This window comes from Staurois parvus, unplaced genomic scaffold (assembly GCF_062004578.1).
Source record: "Staurois parvus isolate SC_StPar_1 unplaced genomic scaffold, SC_StPar_1.0 ptg000155l, whole genome shotgun sequence".
Classification (NCBI taxonomy): Eukaryota; Metazoa; Chordata; class Amphibia; order Anura; family Ranidae; genus Staurois; species Staurois parvus.
In genome coordinates, this window is record NW_028317951.1 from 29170083 (window position 1) to 29187736 (window position 17654).

The 17654-nt window shown below is 40.5% G+C and overlaps 1 protein-coding gene across 1 annotated transcript in view; it reads right to left on the reverse strand.

Annotated features, from left to right (window-relative positions):
- Positions 1-4139: 4139 nt before the first annotated feature.
- Positions 4140-17654, reverse strand: part of KNG1 (kininogen 1) — a 48745-nt gene continuing 35230 nt past the window's right edge. The window contains exons 7-10 of the mRNA XM_089675594.1: positions 13770-13915; positions 12316-12423; positions 9494-9580; positions 4140-4979 (exon numbers count right to left, since the gene is read on the reverse strand). Coding sequence (XP_089531720.1) covers positions 4425-4979; positions 9494-9580; positions 12316-12423; positions 13770-13915 — 896 coding nt within the window. The 3' untranslated portion in view covers positions 4140-4424. The remainder of the gene's footprint in view (positions 4980-9493; positions 9581-12315; positions 12424-13769; positions 13916-17654) is intronic.

Genomic DNA, 17654 nt, shown 5'->3' on the forward strand with positions numbered 1-17654 from the left:
CTGCCAATGGAACTGGTTCTCTTGTATTTATTGATGATGTGACTGCTGACAAAAGCAGCAGGATGAATTCTGAAGTGTTTCGGGCAATATTATCTGCTCATATTCAGCCAAATGCTTGAGAACTCATTGGACGCCGCTTCACAGTGCAGATGGACAATGACCCAAAGCATACTGCAAAAGCAACCAAAGAGTTTTTTAAGGGAAAAAAGTGGAATGTTATGCAATGGCCAAGTCAATCACCTGACCTGAATCCGATTGAGCATGCATTTCACTTGCTGAAGACAAAACTGAAGGGAAAATGCCCCAAGAACAAGCAGGAACTGAAGACAGTTGCAGTAGAGGCCTGGCAGAGCATCATCAGGGATGAAACCCAGCGTCTGGTGATGTCTATGTGTTCCAGACTTCAGGCTGTAATTGACTGCAAAGGATTTGCAACCAAGTATTAAAAAGTGAAAGTTTAATTTATGATTATTATTCTGTCCCATTACTTTTGGTCCCCTAAGAAGTGGGAGGCACATATGCAAACTGTTGTAATTCCTACACCGTTCACCTGATTTGGATGTAAATACCCTCAAATGAAAGCTGACAGTCTGCAGTTAAAGCACATCTTGTTCTTTTCATTTTAAATCCATTATGGTGGTGTAAAGAGCCAAAAATGTTAGAATTGTGTTGATGTCCCAATATTTATGGACCTGACTGTATATATATATATTTATATTGAAGATCCCATCTTCTAGAAAAGATTCCACACATAATACCCAATAGTGGATTATATGGGTGTATTTGCATCAAAAATACCCTCAAGAAGGGGTGTCAATAATCATGGCAGAATCCTGTAAAAAATGCCGATTTGACAGAGGACACCCAATGGATGGGTGTCAACGTGGCTGTTTTTTGTATGCTTGTGTATTGTTAAAATTGCAGCTTGGCCACTTTCTCACTCTCTCTCAGCCATGAAACAGAACTTAAGATGAAGGACTTGCATAACATATTATCTCTATTCTTTTATTGTAATTGCTCTGTAACACTCATGTAAATCTGCCTCTGTAATTGTTAATGATTTTTCTTTTAGCACTGTCAGTGCAGTTTCGGGGATGAGCTCACGTACTTGGTTTTAGGGACAGTTCACCAAACATTACTAAAGTTCAGGTCCTAAATCTGAAGCACACTGAAGTCAATGGGCAGCACAGTGGCTAAGTGGTTAGCACTTCTGCCTGGCAGTACTAGGGTTGCTGGTTCAAATCCCAACCAAGGCACTGCCTGGTGTTTGCATGTTCTCCCTGTGACTGTGTGGGTTTCCTCCGGGTACTCCGGTTTCCTCTCACACTCCAAAGACATGCTGGTAGGTTAATTGGCTCCTGTCTAAATTGGCCCTAGTATGTATATGTATGAATGTGAATTAGGGACCTTAGATTATACACCCCTTGAGGGTTAGGGACCGATGTGAATGTACAATATATATGTGTAAAGCGCTGTGTAAATTGATGGCGCTATATAAGTACCTGAAATAAATAAAATAAATAAATAATGGGAGCCAGGAAAAACAGTAATGACCATTATCTAGGCTACTAGGCAAGGGATTGTCAAACTATAGACACTGGTCACTGCTCTGGGGAATATGTATCAAAGCAAAAACAATTCTTTAAAAAATTCTGTTTGGTGGTGCACAGCATTTAATGATGTTTAAGGTGAAACATAAAAAATGCAAAATTCCTTTAAAAGACATGCGTTTGGGATGCCCTTAACCTTGTGAAGAAAAAAAAATGCTGTTTATATTGCCGGTAAATGCTCCCAACCACTTACTTCTGTTTGTAAACAAACCCTTATCCTAAATGAGTGATTGATATAGATCTTAACCACTTGCCCTCCTGAGGATTTACCCACCTTCATGACCAGGCCATTTGTTGCATTACGGCACTGCGTTACTTTAACTGACAATGAAACGTTGCACCCAAATGAAATATATGTTCTTTTTTCCCACAAATTGAGCTTTCTTTTGGTGGTATTTGATTGCCTGTGCGTTTTAAATTTTTTGAGCTATAAGCAAAAAAACACCAACAATTTTGAGAAAAAAACAAAATTTTGGACTTTTTGCTATTAAATATGTCCTGTAAAAAAATTACAAAAACCAAATTTTGTCATAAATTTAGACCAAAATGTATTCTGCTACTTGTCTTTGGTAAAAAAAAAACCCCAATACGTGTAAATTAATTGGTTTACGTGAAAGTTATAGCGTTTACAAATGGCAGTATAGATATTTAGGGTTTTTTTCTACTAGTAATGGCAGCGATCAGTGACTTTTAGCAGGACTATGGGACTGTGGTACTGCGGCGGACATTCTGACACTGGGGGGAACTAACTTGGTGTCACTGACACCCCAGTGACACCAATACAGTGATCAGTGCTGAAAAAAAAGCACTGACACTGTACTAATGACACTGGGCAGGAAGGGGTTAATATGAGGGGTGATCAAAGGGTTAACTGTGTGTTTTACTAAGGGGTGGGGTGGGGGGTGTTCTTCATTGTAAGTACACTGATCTGGATGGCTGTACTGTGCACAGCCATCCTGAGCAGTGTGCTGGAGCTGACAGGGAGGAAGATTGTTTGTAAACAAAACAATCTTCCTTCCCATTGGAGATGCTTGGTAATCACTGGGTGCCGGCAGGTAATTACCGGCCAGGACCCAGTGATTGACATCAGTGGCCACAAATTGCGGCGCGAGTAGGGAGCGCGCCCCCTACCCAGAAATGCAGAATGTCGCATATATACTGTATTTGTGATCCTGCGCACAGGTGCCGCCCTTCAGCAGTATATCTGCTATAGGGCAGTCCTAAAACGGTTAATGGAGGACTACACACATAAAAAACATGGTGCAGGTTTCCCGCTAAAAACACATATCAGACCCTTATCCTTGATGAGGATATAGTATGGATGTCAAGAGGTGAAAAAAATGGCATGGGCTCCCCCTCAAATTCCATATCAGACCAAGATCAAGAGGTAACCCCATGCAAAAAAACCAAGAATCCCCCTGGTAAAACTCCTTGTCCCCCAGCTGATGAGAACAAAGGCCTGTGCCCCATAAACCTGGATTGGCGGTTGTGGGGTCTGTAGGGGTGGTGCTTATAAGAATCTGGTAGCTTCCTTAAAAATAAGGAGGCTTCCCAGATATCTCCTTCCCTCTATGTGAATAAGTAAGGGATACAAGGTGTCCCCTAGTCATTCACAAAAGATGAACTCTAAATAGTAAATAAACACACTTTTTGACAAGTCCTTTTATAAAACCATTCACGATCCATGATCAAACGACACCCAATGACACATCCAATAAAGTTTCTCACTTGCCACAAATGACAGCTCCCTTAGCTCTTGACAGATGACATGAGACTATATTTGACTACTCTGTCAGCCAGTATCCCTTTGTATACATGGCTTGGGATACCCAGGCAGCAAATGAACGGGGCCAGGTGATGTCACTGATTGCTGTGGAAGCAGCACATGCTGGCACCTATTGCTCTTTCAGAACTACTGGCAGTGGAAAAAGGATGATGCAATATATCTGGGGTCTCCAAACTTTTTAAACAAAGGCCCAGTTTACTGTCCTTCAGGCTTTAGGGGGGCCAGACTATGGCCAGTGGGAGTAGAAAATGCCCCAGTGTCAGTGGATGTAAACAATTCCCCATCCTTGGTTTTAATGGGAGGAATAGTGACCCCTTCTATTAATGGTAGGAGCAGTGTTTCATCATTTGTGTTAGTGGGAAGAATGGTGCCGTATCACTGGTATCAATCGATGGAACATACCTCATCATTGACGTCAGTGGATGGATCGGTTCACCATTGTTGTTGTCAATAGACAGAATGGTGCCCCAAGGGCCAGTTATAGGCCGGCAAAGGGCCACATCCGGCCTACGGGCCACAGTTTGGTGACCACTGTTATATTTAGTAGCAGTAGGAAAAACACTACTATATAAGATGCTTGGCTAAAAGTTCAGCATTTGTACAAACATCCAAACAAAGTTCAGTCTGAACCTGTGTTTAGACTGAACCTGGAGCTCATGCACAATCATTATTACTATTATTATCATTATTATTACTATTATTAACACCGTTATTATTATCAGAGTTGTAGAAAATTAGCTTCATTTAGGAAGAGACAAAAGTAGTATTTATTTCAGATTTAAAGATTGGATAGATTTACCAATCTTAACATTGCACTTAGACTTTATGTTATCTTTGTTTCCGACAGCAAACATGCATAGATTTGAAATGACAGTATTTCACAGCAACTTCCTAGTTTTTATTGTGGTGAATAAGACAACCGTCCTAAAAATGTATTACATCAACATATATAGGTTAACATGATTTTAAATGTTTTAATTGAACAGCATCATCTCTGAGTTTGTTTGTGCCTGTGCTCTTGTAATGAATTATAACAACAGGTCTTCATCATTAAAGAGTGGAATTTGTTTTGGGGTAGGAGGTTTACTTTGTTCATCTTCTTTTTCTGGAAATGGTTTGAAATCAGCAATGGCAAATGCAAGATCGTCATCAGTTAATGCTTTGACTGTTGTAGTCAAGCTTTTTGGTTGCCATAGCTTGCCAGGACATTTTGGCACAGCAGGAAGCTCTAGCATTGATGTTTCTTTACTATCTTTTGGAACTGCCTGTTTGCTTGGCACATTAGGTTGAGCACTTGACAAATCCTGGTGTAAAGTTGCAGTGGCTTCATTCACATTGGCTTTACTTTCAGTTCTATCCACCTCCTCTGAAGACTCATCTTCATGATCCTGTTTGTGCTCTTTAGATTTTTTGTCACGTTTTCCCTTCTGTTCTTGTTTGTGTTTTTTTTCATGGCTCTTTTTATTGTCTCTAGATTTCTGATTTATTATTTTAGGATTGAAGAGGTTCAGGTTTTGATCTCTTTGATCAGGTGCTCTATAGATATTTCGTAGAGGAGATAGACCATATATGCGCTGCAGTCTCTGAAACACAATTATATCATAGTTATATAACTATAATAATCATGCATGCTTTTTCTAGCTAAGAGTACACCTCTGTGGCCCATGTAAAAGTGCTTTAAATCTTAGCTGAACAGAACATAAAGGGGGTTTGATGTTTGCAAAGTTACCCCCTGAAATACAGTATAGACATCACAGCCATATATTTTATACATGTTTAAAGTTTTTCATTCTTGTTTAACCTAATAGCATACTTGATTGATTTAGAAGCACATAGCACAATACTATATATCTATGCAAGCACAAAGTGATTTATCAAACAAGGCAGTGTATGGAGCATATGAAAACAGAGCCAGTGGTAGTTACATGAAATCCCTGCAAATTAAAGGAATTCCTTGGAGCACCCCAGGTCACCAGAACTGTTGTCGCCATTGGAAGATTTCCCCTCTATTACTTTTCTGGGGACAGACCAAAATTTGGGATTTTCTTTTTTCACTTTCAAAGATAATGGTAGGCAGGACAAAAAGAGAGGGTGAATCTCCCATAGGAGCAATAAAAACCTGATAGGTGTTCTATTCCATCTCCATTCAATCCAAAGCCAAAAAAAAAGTTTTGCCTTTCGTTATACTATGTCTTTGCTTTTAACTTCTTCCCTAGTTCTGGAACGATATCTATGGACACCATTCCAGAACACACCCCATGTGCACCCCCAGCGACACCCAGTGCATATCAGTGCCCATAAGTGCAGCCTGATCAGTGCCCATTAGCACCCTTCAGTGCACCTATCTGTGCAGCTGCATCACCAACCACCACATCAGTGTAGCTGACCAGTGCTGCCCCATCAGTGCAGCTGCATCAGCACCCATCTGTGCAGTCACATCACCAACCACCACATCAGTGTAGCTGACCAGTGCCACCCCATCTGTGCAGCCACATCAGCACCCATCTGTGCAGCTGCATCAGCACCAGCACCCATCTGTGCAGCCACATCACCAACCACCACATTAGTGTAGCTGGCCAGTGTTGCCCCATCTGTGCAGCCACATCAGCACCCATCTGTGCAACCATCTGTACAGTCGCATCAGCACCCATGTGTGCAGCCGCATCACCAACCATCACATCAGTGTAGCTGACCAGTGCCACCTCATCTGTGCAGCCACATCAGCACCCATCTGTGCAGCCGCATAACCAACCATCACATCAGTGTAGCTGACCAGTGCCACCCCATATGTGCAGTTGCATCAGCACCCATCTGTGCAGCCTCATCAGCACCCATCTGTGCAGCCGCATTAGCACCCATCTGTGCAGTCACGTCACCAACCATCACATCAGTGTAGCTGATCAGTACCACTCCATCTGTGCAGTTGCATCAGCACCCATCTGTGCACCCATCAGTGCAACTGCATTAGCACCCATCAGTGCAGCCACATCAGCACCCATCAGTGCAGCCACATCTCACCCAGTGTCCCCATCACAGCAGTGTGTCACCACAGCCCACAGTCATCAGAATGGCTAAAAAATAATTTACCTGTGAGGAGGCATACCAAATGCTATGTCTCTCTGTCAGATTCTGATTACGAGCCAGTGCTAAGTAGTGTAACTGTAACAGAATCAGAGGAGAAAGAAAGTTTGCCCTACAAAAGAAAGCGTTCTGGTGAAGAGCAAGCTACCACCAGTAGTGCAGTGGCATCCACTTGTAGCACAGTGACATCCACTTGTAGCACAGTGGCATCCACCTCTAGCGCAGTGGCATCCACCAGGAACAGAGTACCTCTGCAAGAAAGGCCAGGGACTAGTGGAGTATCATGTCAGCCCCAAAGGGTTAGGGCCAATGCCAGTCTACCAGATTCCTTTGCAAACCCTCTATGGCTTCCGCCTGAATCAGGAGCAGCTAATATTCTCCTTTTTACCAGGCAGCCTGGAGTCTAGGCCAACACAAAAAATTTTGCACCTATACATTTTTTCAATTTAGTTTTCATGGATGAATTATTACATTCAATTGCAGATCAGTGTATCCTCTACGCCCAACAATTTATAGCCAACAATCCAACTTCCAGTTATTCCCATCCCTATGAATGGAAACTGGTAACAGTGGAGGAGTTCAAGATATTTTTGGGCCTCATGTTAAATATGGGACTGACAAAAAAAAAAATGAAGTCCACTCCTATTGGTCAGCCCATTCCATCCACCACATGCCCATTTACTCATCAGTTATGCGAAGAACACAATATCTGATGATCATGCGGTTCCTTCACTTTAGTGATGACACCCAGTGCCCCCCACGAAATTACCCCACATATGATAAGCTGTATAAAATTCATCCCCTTAATTTTTTTTCAGAAAAATTTGCCCAATTATATATCCCAGGCAAAACCATCTGTGTGGATGAATCACTTGTTCACTTTACTGGCAGGCTGATCTTCAAGCAGTTCATCCCCAGCAAAAGGGCCCTATATGGGGTGAAACTGTACAAGTTGTGTGACAGAGCCACGGGGTACGTGTATGCATTCTGTGTGTATGAAGAAAAGGACACCCAGTTGCATCTCCCTCAATGCCCAGATTATATTGGAACCAGTGGGAAAATTGTTTAGGAACTTTTATTCCCCCTCTTCAAAAAAGGTTACCATCTGTATGTGGATAATTATTATACAAGCTTGCCCCTTTTCCACAACCTCTACCGAAATCAAACACTAGCTTGTGGTACCATGAGAACTAGAAGGAAGGGCTTCCCACAAAGGCTGGTATTAAATACAAGATTGCAAAGAGGGGAGTCGGTGTGTTTGTGGAATGAGCAAGTATTGGCTATGAAGTGGAGAAACAAACGTGCTGTATATTTACCTTCTTCAATTCACAAGGACGCTTTTGTGCAAATTGACAGAAGGAATGGCCCAGTCCAGATGCCCAAATGCATACATGAGTACAATATGTTCATGGGGGAGTTTATCTTAATGACCAGAAAAACCCACCACTGGTACAAAAAAGTCTCAATTTATCTTTTTAGTTTAAGTTCACTGAAAGACCTGAAACCTTGCTGAAATACCAGGAGGATATCATCACTGCCCTTTTGTACCCAGAAGGCCCACCAGAAAGCATTCACTCAGATGCAGTGAGCAGACTCCATGAGCGCCATTTTCCCGATAAAGTCCCTCCCAGAGAAACAGGCCAAAAACGTAAAAACGAATGTTGGGTGTGCTCCAGAGCGGGAGTTAGACGAGACACCATTTATTATTGTCCCTAGTGTTCTTCCCAACCAGGCCTCTGCATAGGGGAATGTTTCCAACGTTACCATACTTGTCTGCAGTATTAGAGAATTCCCGCCTTTTCCCATCTGACCATTTGCCTTTACACTCATCATGCCACTGCCTGCTCCTGACTGACCCTGGCTTGTTATTTGACCACGCCTCTGCCTACCGCTTAAACTGACCATACATCTGCCTGCTACGAAACTGACCCTGGCCTGTTTATTGAGGATGCCTCTGCTTGCCACCTGAACTATCAACCATGATTCTGCCTTCCACCTGAACTGACCTCGGCCTGTTAATTGACCACTCTTTTGCCTGCCGGTTGGACTGATATTTTGCCCTGCTACTGTAGTAGTGGGATTCAAGATAACACAGGGGACTCACGTATGTGAGGGTCTGCAGAGAAGTTTTTCTGAGTGGAGAAAACTAACTTTTTGGTTTTCTCCGGGTCATGTAATTCTCAAATTTGGGTCTGCGGACCGGAGGCTTTGTAGAGATTTGGGTCTACCCCTGTGCCCAGGTCCTACCTTATCAAGGCCTTAAGCCTCATATTTCTGCCAGCTGCCGATTAACCCTGGCCTGCTAATTGAGCATGCCTCTGCCTGAACTGACCACACCTCTGCCTGCTACCTGTACTGACTATGGACCATGTTCATGCCTACTGCCAGTACCAATTCTCTGGCTGTACTGTCAATATCTCTGCCTGCTTTCTGTGCTGACTATTGAAAGTATTCCTGCCTGCTGCCTGGACAACTGCGCTAAAACCACAGGTAACCTTTTGTTTACCCTTTTCTCAGATGAATGTGGTCATTTTGTGGGTCTTGGTGCTCTAGGGCCTTCAAAAATGTGATAGGTATTCAGGAAATTAGATGTTTAATTTATGCCCCTTTTATGCTCCTAGAAAGCCCGATGGTGCTGCTTGGATGCTGGGCCCCTCTATGTGGTCAAGCTGTGGAAAATTCTCACACATGGTATTACCATACTCAGGAGGAGCAGCAGAATGTATTTTGGGGTGTAATTCTTGGTATGTACATGCTGTGTGTTAGAAATATCTTATAAATTGACAGCTTTGTGTGGAAAAAAATATGTTTTCATTTTCTTTCCACATTTTCCATAAACTTTTGAAAAAAATGAGTTTATGACACACGGTGCTTTAGCAAACTAAATTCTACTGAGTCAGGATTTCTCTACTTTAAACTGGAAACAAACACATGACATGCAAAAAACATGCAATATTTCTATTTACTTTTTGTATTCTAAATTACCATCTTTCCAATATAAAGGGAAACCACTTACCACTCCTTGTTCTATACATTCAGGAGCTGAATGAACATTAATCCTCTTGTCTGTAACATGAACTGTGGTATCACACGATAGTGGATACTAAAAGAAAAAAGAAAATGGGAGGGCTTTTTTTGTAATTTTTAAAGCCCCCACCCCAAATACTATTTATAATATTTCCTAACCCCAAGGCTGAAAGGCTTTAGAAAAACAGTCCCCAGTTGTTTATTCTACTTTATTTAATTCTATGCAACAGTTGTGGGAATTGGAAATTGAAATGAAGCCCTATGAAATGTAAAAAGCTAGGTTTGATTACATTTGCTAGCAACCATGCAAAACCAAAATATCAAAGCTCTACCTAAAAGGGGAAGTTCCACTTTAGACATCCCTCCCCTTTCCGAACTTAGCTTGAAGGGTGGGAATGGGTACCTAGTTTTGGCAAGTACCTGCAAGTTCTGCTTAGATTGCATAGGCAATCCAAGTGGAAGTTCTCCTTCCCCTCTCCCTTCCCGCAGTCTTCTGGGACACATCACATGTCCCAGAAGACTACGGGACCATTCACAAAGTGCAGCACAGCTTGCACGTGCTCAATGGGCAGCCGGTTGTGAAGCCAAAAGCCACACAGTCGGCTTCCCTTAGTTTGGATGCCAGCACCGGGAACCTGGAGGCTAATGAAGAACTGGATCTTTGGACAGGTAGGTGTCCAATTATTAAAAGTCAGCAGCTACAGGATTTGCAGCTGCAGACTTTTAATTTTTTTTTTTTTACAGACTCTACCTCCTCGATAACTTTGTAGGGAGCTGGTCTTTATTTATTAGCATAGACAAAAACATATACATTTTTGTTAATGCCATTCCAAACATAACAAATTCTTTCCATATTGGTTCCAGCAGTATTATGGCACACTATGTATGTTCTAACTATAACTTATCGTGGAAAAACCCTCAACCTTCCCTGTTTTATAAGTCTTTTTTGCCAAAATGGGATGTTCTCTTTGACTGGATTCACACTTAAAATGTATGTTATTGCATGTTGACTTATGTTGCATTAAAATAGAATGGTTTTGTATATATTTTCTTATCTCAGAGCAAAAAAATGAAATGTAACATATATTTGTGGTCTTAGGTCAGGTCAGTATGAACTATTACCTGACTAAACAGCAATGACTTATCCCTCTTACTGCTTACAGCTCTGTCAAAGGTTTCAACATCTTCTACAGTGCTTCCTCCTGAGAAAACCCACAGTGCTCTGGGTATCATTTGTCATGTATTGCATTGTTCATTTGTCAACATTGTGTGTGTATGTATGTACAGTATATATTGTATGTGTATGGAATAACAACAAATAAAAAGACAGTAAGAATACTTATAATACTGACACAAACCCACAATAGTTTTCCTTTTAAGGGTTTAATTTACTTAGCATGAATTCTAACATCCAGGTCACACCCAAAATGCAGCACGCTAGACTTTTTAGTTTTTTACAACACTAGGCAACGCAATGCATTGGTTTGAACAGGTGTCATTGAAAACAAATTTCTATTGTACATATAATTTGCGTTATTTAAAAATATAACATGCTGTCAGTATGTTAGGTGTGAACAAATCCTCAATCAAAAATAGGCTTCTTTGCTAACTCAGTACAGAATGTACTGAGCAGAGTTAATTAAGACTTTCAGAGTCTTATACCACCCCAATGCTACTATACAGTCTGCCAAGCATTGCCACAATTGCTAGATGGCCAAGCTGGGCCAGATCTTAAATTACATTTACATGTGCGCTAAAGACAATGGAATGATCCTTACTTAACAGTGATGTTTCAGTATGTTGGAAAATCTCTGCAAGTAATAATGAATAGTTCATTTGGTTTCCAATGTACTAGCTTTTACTCTGCCTGACTAAGGCAGGAAATGTAACTGATCTGGACTGCACCCCATTTTTTATTTTGATTGGAGTTTTCTCTTGCAAAGTCTCCATGTTAACTCTTTAAACACAGTCAGGGTCCATATACACTAAGCGCCTGAAAAAATGCCAGAGCTTCTGCCAGAAACAAGCGGCCTAAAAAAACGTTCATAATGGTTTGTATTGCACACGTGTTTAAGCGTGTTTATGTGCATTTGCGTTTTAAGTTTTTTTTCCCTGAACATTACCCTCTGTTTATTTTTCACTATAATCTATTTACACCTAAAAGAAATGCCAAATGTGCCTAAACGCCACCTTTATGCGCGCCAAACGTTTCTTCTGCCCGAAAGCTCCTCTTAAAAAACATGCTGGTGTTTTTTTTTCAGCCTGTAAATGCTCCTCTTCAGATATGCCTGTAAATACCCTAATGTGCATGGACACATAGGTGTTTATTTACTAAAGCTGGAGAGTCCAAAATCAGACTTTCTTCTGCATAGAAACCAACCAGCTTCTAACCTCAGCTTGTTCAATGAAGCTTTGGCAATGAAACCTGGAAGCTGATTGGTTTCTATGCAGAAGTGAGTCTGATTTTGGACTCTCCAGCTTTAGTAAATAAACCCCATAGGCTAACATAGTGTTACTTCTATATGCCAAAAAAAAAAAAACATCAAACACAGCATTTTTTTATGCCCAATGTGCATGAGTCCTAAACATCGAATCTAAGGAAAGGATTTGAAAAATTAATGTACACATATATTCCATGTTTATTTCTATTTATTTTTGCTCAGTGCAGTCTTTCCTAAGGCAAATTAGTATTGAAATACAGTAACTATTTTCTATCCTGGAACTGAAAGCATAGCTGTGTGCTATTGGAATGATTAAAATAGTCTTTATTGCTAAATACTTCTATACTTAAGCATTTGTACAAGAACTTACAGCATTTTCTACATTGCTACATTCATCTCCCAGTATGGTATAATCAGGTTTGGAGCAATTAGTTGGCATCATGATAAAGAAGACTTCATATATCTGTTCTTGAAATCCCTACAATTGAAAGATTTGAGTGTAAGAAAGTATTTAGAACAGTGAGGTACTTGTAGACATATTAGTACATTTGTAAAAAAAAAACACAACTATCACCAGCCCTGAGCTCTGTCATATAGGGCATGGGGGTATGTCTAAATCATGGAACAGCTAAAGAAAGGGGTTTACAGAAACCCTTCAGGTATGAGTATGGGCTGTATGGTGTATACTGTATAGACTTACTTTTACTTTAGAGTATTTTTCCAAAGCAAAGGTTTACTTTAATCAAAATCATCACCATAGTTTAAGAGTTTTAACAAACAATAAATCATACCCAAGGCCATTCCACCCATGAGGCCAAATGAGACCGCATTCATGGAGGCATGTTGGGGTGCAGCACATCCATACCATGTCGAGGTGTGCCCTGCGTATGATTATCCCCCACACTGTCAGTGACTGTGCAGTTGTCCTTTGGCTGCCTGCGTCCTTGCAACCAATGATGCTGTGGGCCGTCTGCCAACGTCCTAGTGACCAATAATGCTGTGCAGTACCATTGTTACACAGTGTCTCTCTGTGGGACTAATGGTGCACAGCCTTATTGGTTTCTAGGACAAGAAAGGGCTAAAAGAATCCTAACAATCAACTGTTGAAGGGGGATGGGGGGGACATAAATGGTGACCTAAGGCAGCATCCTCTATGGTTGTGCATTCAAAATGGATAACATGCATTTGTTAAGGGGTACTTAGGATGGAGTGATGCATGCTAAAGAGTAATTACCAATAAGAGACTGTCATTTTCAGAAGGAAAACTCAGCAATGACATTCTCAGTACAAGTTTGTATTAAGATGAGATGTACCAAATCACACACTGGATTATCAATTATTTAAAAGAGACCCTGTTACCAACTTAAAAATGTGCAGGTAAAAGAACAGAAAAATGAAGTAATTTTTTATATTGACTTGCAATGAGCTCCAGAGCTTTGACTTCTTCAGGAACAGTCATATCCCCAACACAACCCCTTTCTTTATAGCCCTCTCCCCTTCTAGGAGAATCTAATTTCTTTTGCTATGCCTGCTTCTCTGCTCCGCTCTACATAACCAATTGTGTAGCAGCCAGAGTGAGAGCAATGGGGGATACCATACCAGAACTAATAGTTTGAATTTGCTGGGACTTCTAACAACATCCAAGATGCGGAGATACACGAGGATTTTGCTGATAAATACCACGTGATTTGCACAGGAATTTGGTGCGGTTCCTGTGCGAATCACATGCGTTGTACCGCACCTCATATCTGTGAACCCAGCCTTAGAGATCATTTTATGAATACATACTTGTAAATATAATCACAAAAGCATATATGAACTTACATGTTTTGTTGCCTTTTTCACACTGACAAGCTTGTGCAGCTTTGTAACGTTAATGTTGGAATTGTACTGATCTATAACTTGGCCTAATAGAGTCAGGAGTTCAGGGTCATCAGGGTCCACCTTTAAAGGACAGCTAAGGCAAACTCCTAGAAACATAGTTGTTTACATAAAAAGTATCATGAACAGGACATTACAGTAAACTTCTATTGAAAATCTTGCATAAACAGCAAATTAAATCTAAATAAGAGCAAATGTTACTTTTCGGCTGCAATCACACCTGAGTGATGCGACGTGTCACTATTTTGCTGTGTTTTTTGGTGAGTTTGTTGCACAACAGCACAGGGCAGACCATTCAGTTGAGTGGGCATCAAATGCCCCAAAGTAGCGCATGTGCCTTTTTTGGCAAGTTTTCTATTTGCAATTTTTATGCTTTTTGGACTGCTACCCATGTTTGTGGTGTCATTAAAAAATAATGGCACCGCAAACACAATGTGCATTTTGCATGTTTCTGATAATGTGGGCAGAAACACAGGATTCTGCCTGCATTGCTCAGGTGTGAATGCTGCCTTATTTTGAATTGAAAGAGAACATTGTTTTTATTACATTTTAAATACTGAAAACAACAAGACTAATGCAGCTTTCCAGATGCTGCCATCCTGCGACACTGCTTTCTGACTTTGAACCCTGTGCTGTCTCTGCACTGGAGCTGTCAAGGTAAGCAGGACACAGTGTGCTAAACCTCCAAAATGCAGGTTAAAAGGAGGCCAACTGCAGGTCAATTGCACCTGTCATGAAGTTCTGAATAACCTTAGAAGTACCTAAACTCATCTGAATTTGCTCATTTCCACATACCCAAAGTGCCATCAACAAAGGCCCTAAAGGGAAAATCATGCACCAAAGCAACCACCACAGAAGACATGCAAGTCATACATAACCCTCTCTTCAGAATATGTTTAGTGCAATGTGAAAAACATACAGCACATTTAGAGCTCAGCTTCCCTGCCATCAATGATTGCTAAGGAAGTGTCAGGTCTCAGCACCCACTGTGTCCTTAGCAACCGGTGGCCTCACCCATGCCCCATTCATTTACTGGCTGGGTAATCCAAGCCATGCAAAGGAGTGGGGTTAACATGACATCTGTCAGTAGGATTTTTTTTTGGGCAGACGTCAGGAGTTGTTTATCATCATTGACATGGATTTGTATTGCTGGATGATGTGATCAACAATGGATTTACATTTTTTTTAAAAGACTTGTCAAAAACAAAGTGTATTTATTTACTTTTTTCTTTTTTGTGTGAATGAGTAGAGTTACTACATACCTCTTTACTCAATCACATGGGGAGAGTGGTATCTGGAGGTTCCCTTATCGTTAAAGAGAGCTTCCATATTCGATAAGCCCCCCACAACCACAGATCCAGAGTGGTGGGGAAGAGGCACTTGTCCCCATAAACATAGGGAACCTGTGTTTGGCCAGTGGGGTGTTTGGATTAGAAGTTTAACAAATCATTAGGCAGCATAAGGGTTCATGTGCACAAGCATCAGACTCATGCTTTCACTTCTGAATCACTTATAATTTGAGGTGTACCTTTTTCTATATCAACCTTTTAAAAAAAAATCCACAAAATTAAATTTCTTAATATTAATAAAACTAATAAGGTTTTCCAAATCCATTTATAAAAATAAAAAATCTTGAGCAATTCAAAAAAAGATACTGAGAATGCAGGGTATGTACAGCAGGCTTAAAAGTTGATTTTCCTAGAAATTATATTGCTCCCCCATTCTGTTAATCTTTCAAAATAAAAATAAAATAAATAAATATTTGATTTGATGTGCCAAGCTAGGTCATCCTATTCTTTAAAAGATACCATCTACATTTCAAAATATATACAGAACAGTTGCTGATGTGCACTGAATAACTGAATAATTCAAATCTGTTTTAGTACTGGACCATGGAATCAAGGTAGATTTCCACGGTCTACTTCCCAACTGCCATTGTTAATTACTTCATCCATTCAATAGGACCATTGCAACAACAATAAACCCTGCTGAATAAATTAATAAATTAACCATTCAGAGAATAGGGACTAGACTGTCGCAATCTGTCTCTGTTCATGGTCTGGTACTCCTAGAGTGATGTTCAGTTAACAGTCATTCAGCAGCTGATGAGAGTAGTAAGGGCCAATTGTTTTTTCAAAGTTCACCCTCGATGGGGAATTTAAAAATAGTATCAGTTGGTATGGCAAGGCGATACATCCTTTTTAATTATTTTTATTAATTAACTAATAATAAAATAGTTAAACTATTAATTATTAATGAACAGCAGGAGAGGAAAAGTTCCTAGCGGTTACTAATGTTTAATAAAAGCAATGTGATTTGCTTTCAATTAAACTTAATACCCCAAAGTTAATGGGTAAAGGGTTCAAGGACCTCTACCAGTTAAAAAAAAAAGGAGTAGAAACCTACCTGTTCACATAGGACACCAATTGTGTGGTAAAGTGCCTCTGAAATAAAGACTGACCCTTTGTTATAGGTGCCCCATTTTCTCCCCATCCCTAGAAGCAGCCAGGAATTAATAAAGGGCATATGGGCTGGTAATAGCATAGTAAGACCCCAATCTAATGGGCCCTTACCAAGCTCATATGCTTGGATTTGTAAGCTTTATCTCTGGGGATGGGGAACTTTTTTTGTAGGAAATATAAAAAGAGAACATTTCACAGTAATTGGGTGACACTGATCCCAGTAATTGTTGGATCAATGTCAACAGCTGACCTGATTAAAATCTCTGAAAATATTTGATTACACTGCTGACACCCTACATTTGCAGTTATTTTATACTGTATTTTAAAATAAGCAAGATTTTTTTAGCTTGCACTGTTAACACTTTATAAAACAGTGTACTGTAAATATTTGGTTATATGCTGCGAATTGTCTGCAAAACACACTGGTAACAGACAATTTTTGGATCTTTGTCAATCGGCAAAAAGCTGCGATGTAATTTTTTTTTAATTTTTACTAGTAATGACGGCGCTCAGCGACTTTAAGTGGGACTGCGGCATGCATTCCGACACCAGGGGAACTGACTTGGTGTCACTGACATCCCCAGTGAAACCAATACAGTGGTCAGTGCTAAAAAAAGCACTGACACTGTACTAATGTCACTGGGCAGGAAGGGGTTAACATGAGGGGCGAGCAAAGGGTTAATTGTGTGCTGTTTCACAGCAAGCTCTGTGTGTGCACGTCACTGTAATTACACTGCTTTGGATGGCTGTGCAAAATCAGTGTGCACTAGCTGACAGGAAGGAGAACTGTATTGTTTACATACAGTTCTCCTCCCTGTCAGAGATCCTCGGTAATCACCGAGTGCTGGTGAGTTATCACCGGCTGGGACCCGGTGATTGACACCTGCAGCCACGAATGACAGTGCGGGTAGGACACTCGCGCCCCCTACATGAAAGTGCAAAATCATGTATATATACATATAGTTGTGCAGCATTGGATTGAAGTTTAACCACTTGCCCTCCAGAGGATTTACCCCCCTTCCTGACCAGGCCATTTTTTGCTTTACGGTGCTGCGTTACTTTAACTGACAATTGCGCTGTCATGCAATGCTGCAAATTAATTTTACGTTCTTTTTTTCCCACAAATAGAGCTTTCTTTCGGTGGTATTTGATCACCTGTGCGTTTTTTTATATTTTGTGCTATGAAAAAAAAACCTGACAATTTTGAGAAAAAACTATTTGACTTTTTGCTATTAAACATGTCTAGTAATAAATGTTAAAAATCTAATTTTGTCATAAATTTCAGCCAAAATGTATTCTGCTACATATCTTTGCTAAAACAAAAACCCCAATACGTGTAAATTAATTGGTTTAGTTGAAAGTTATA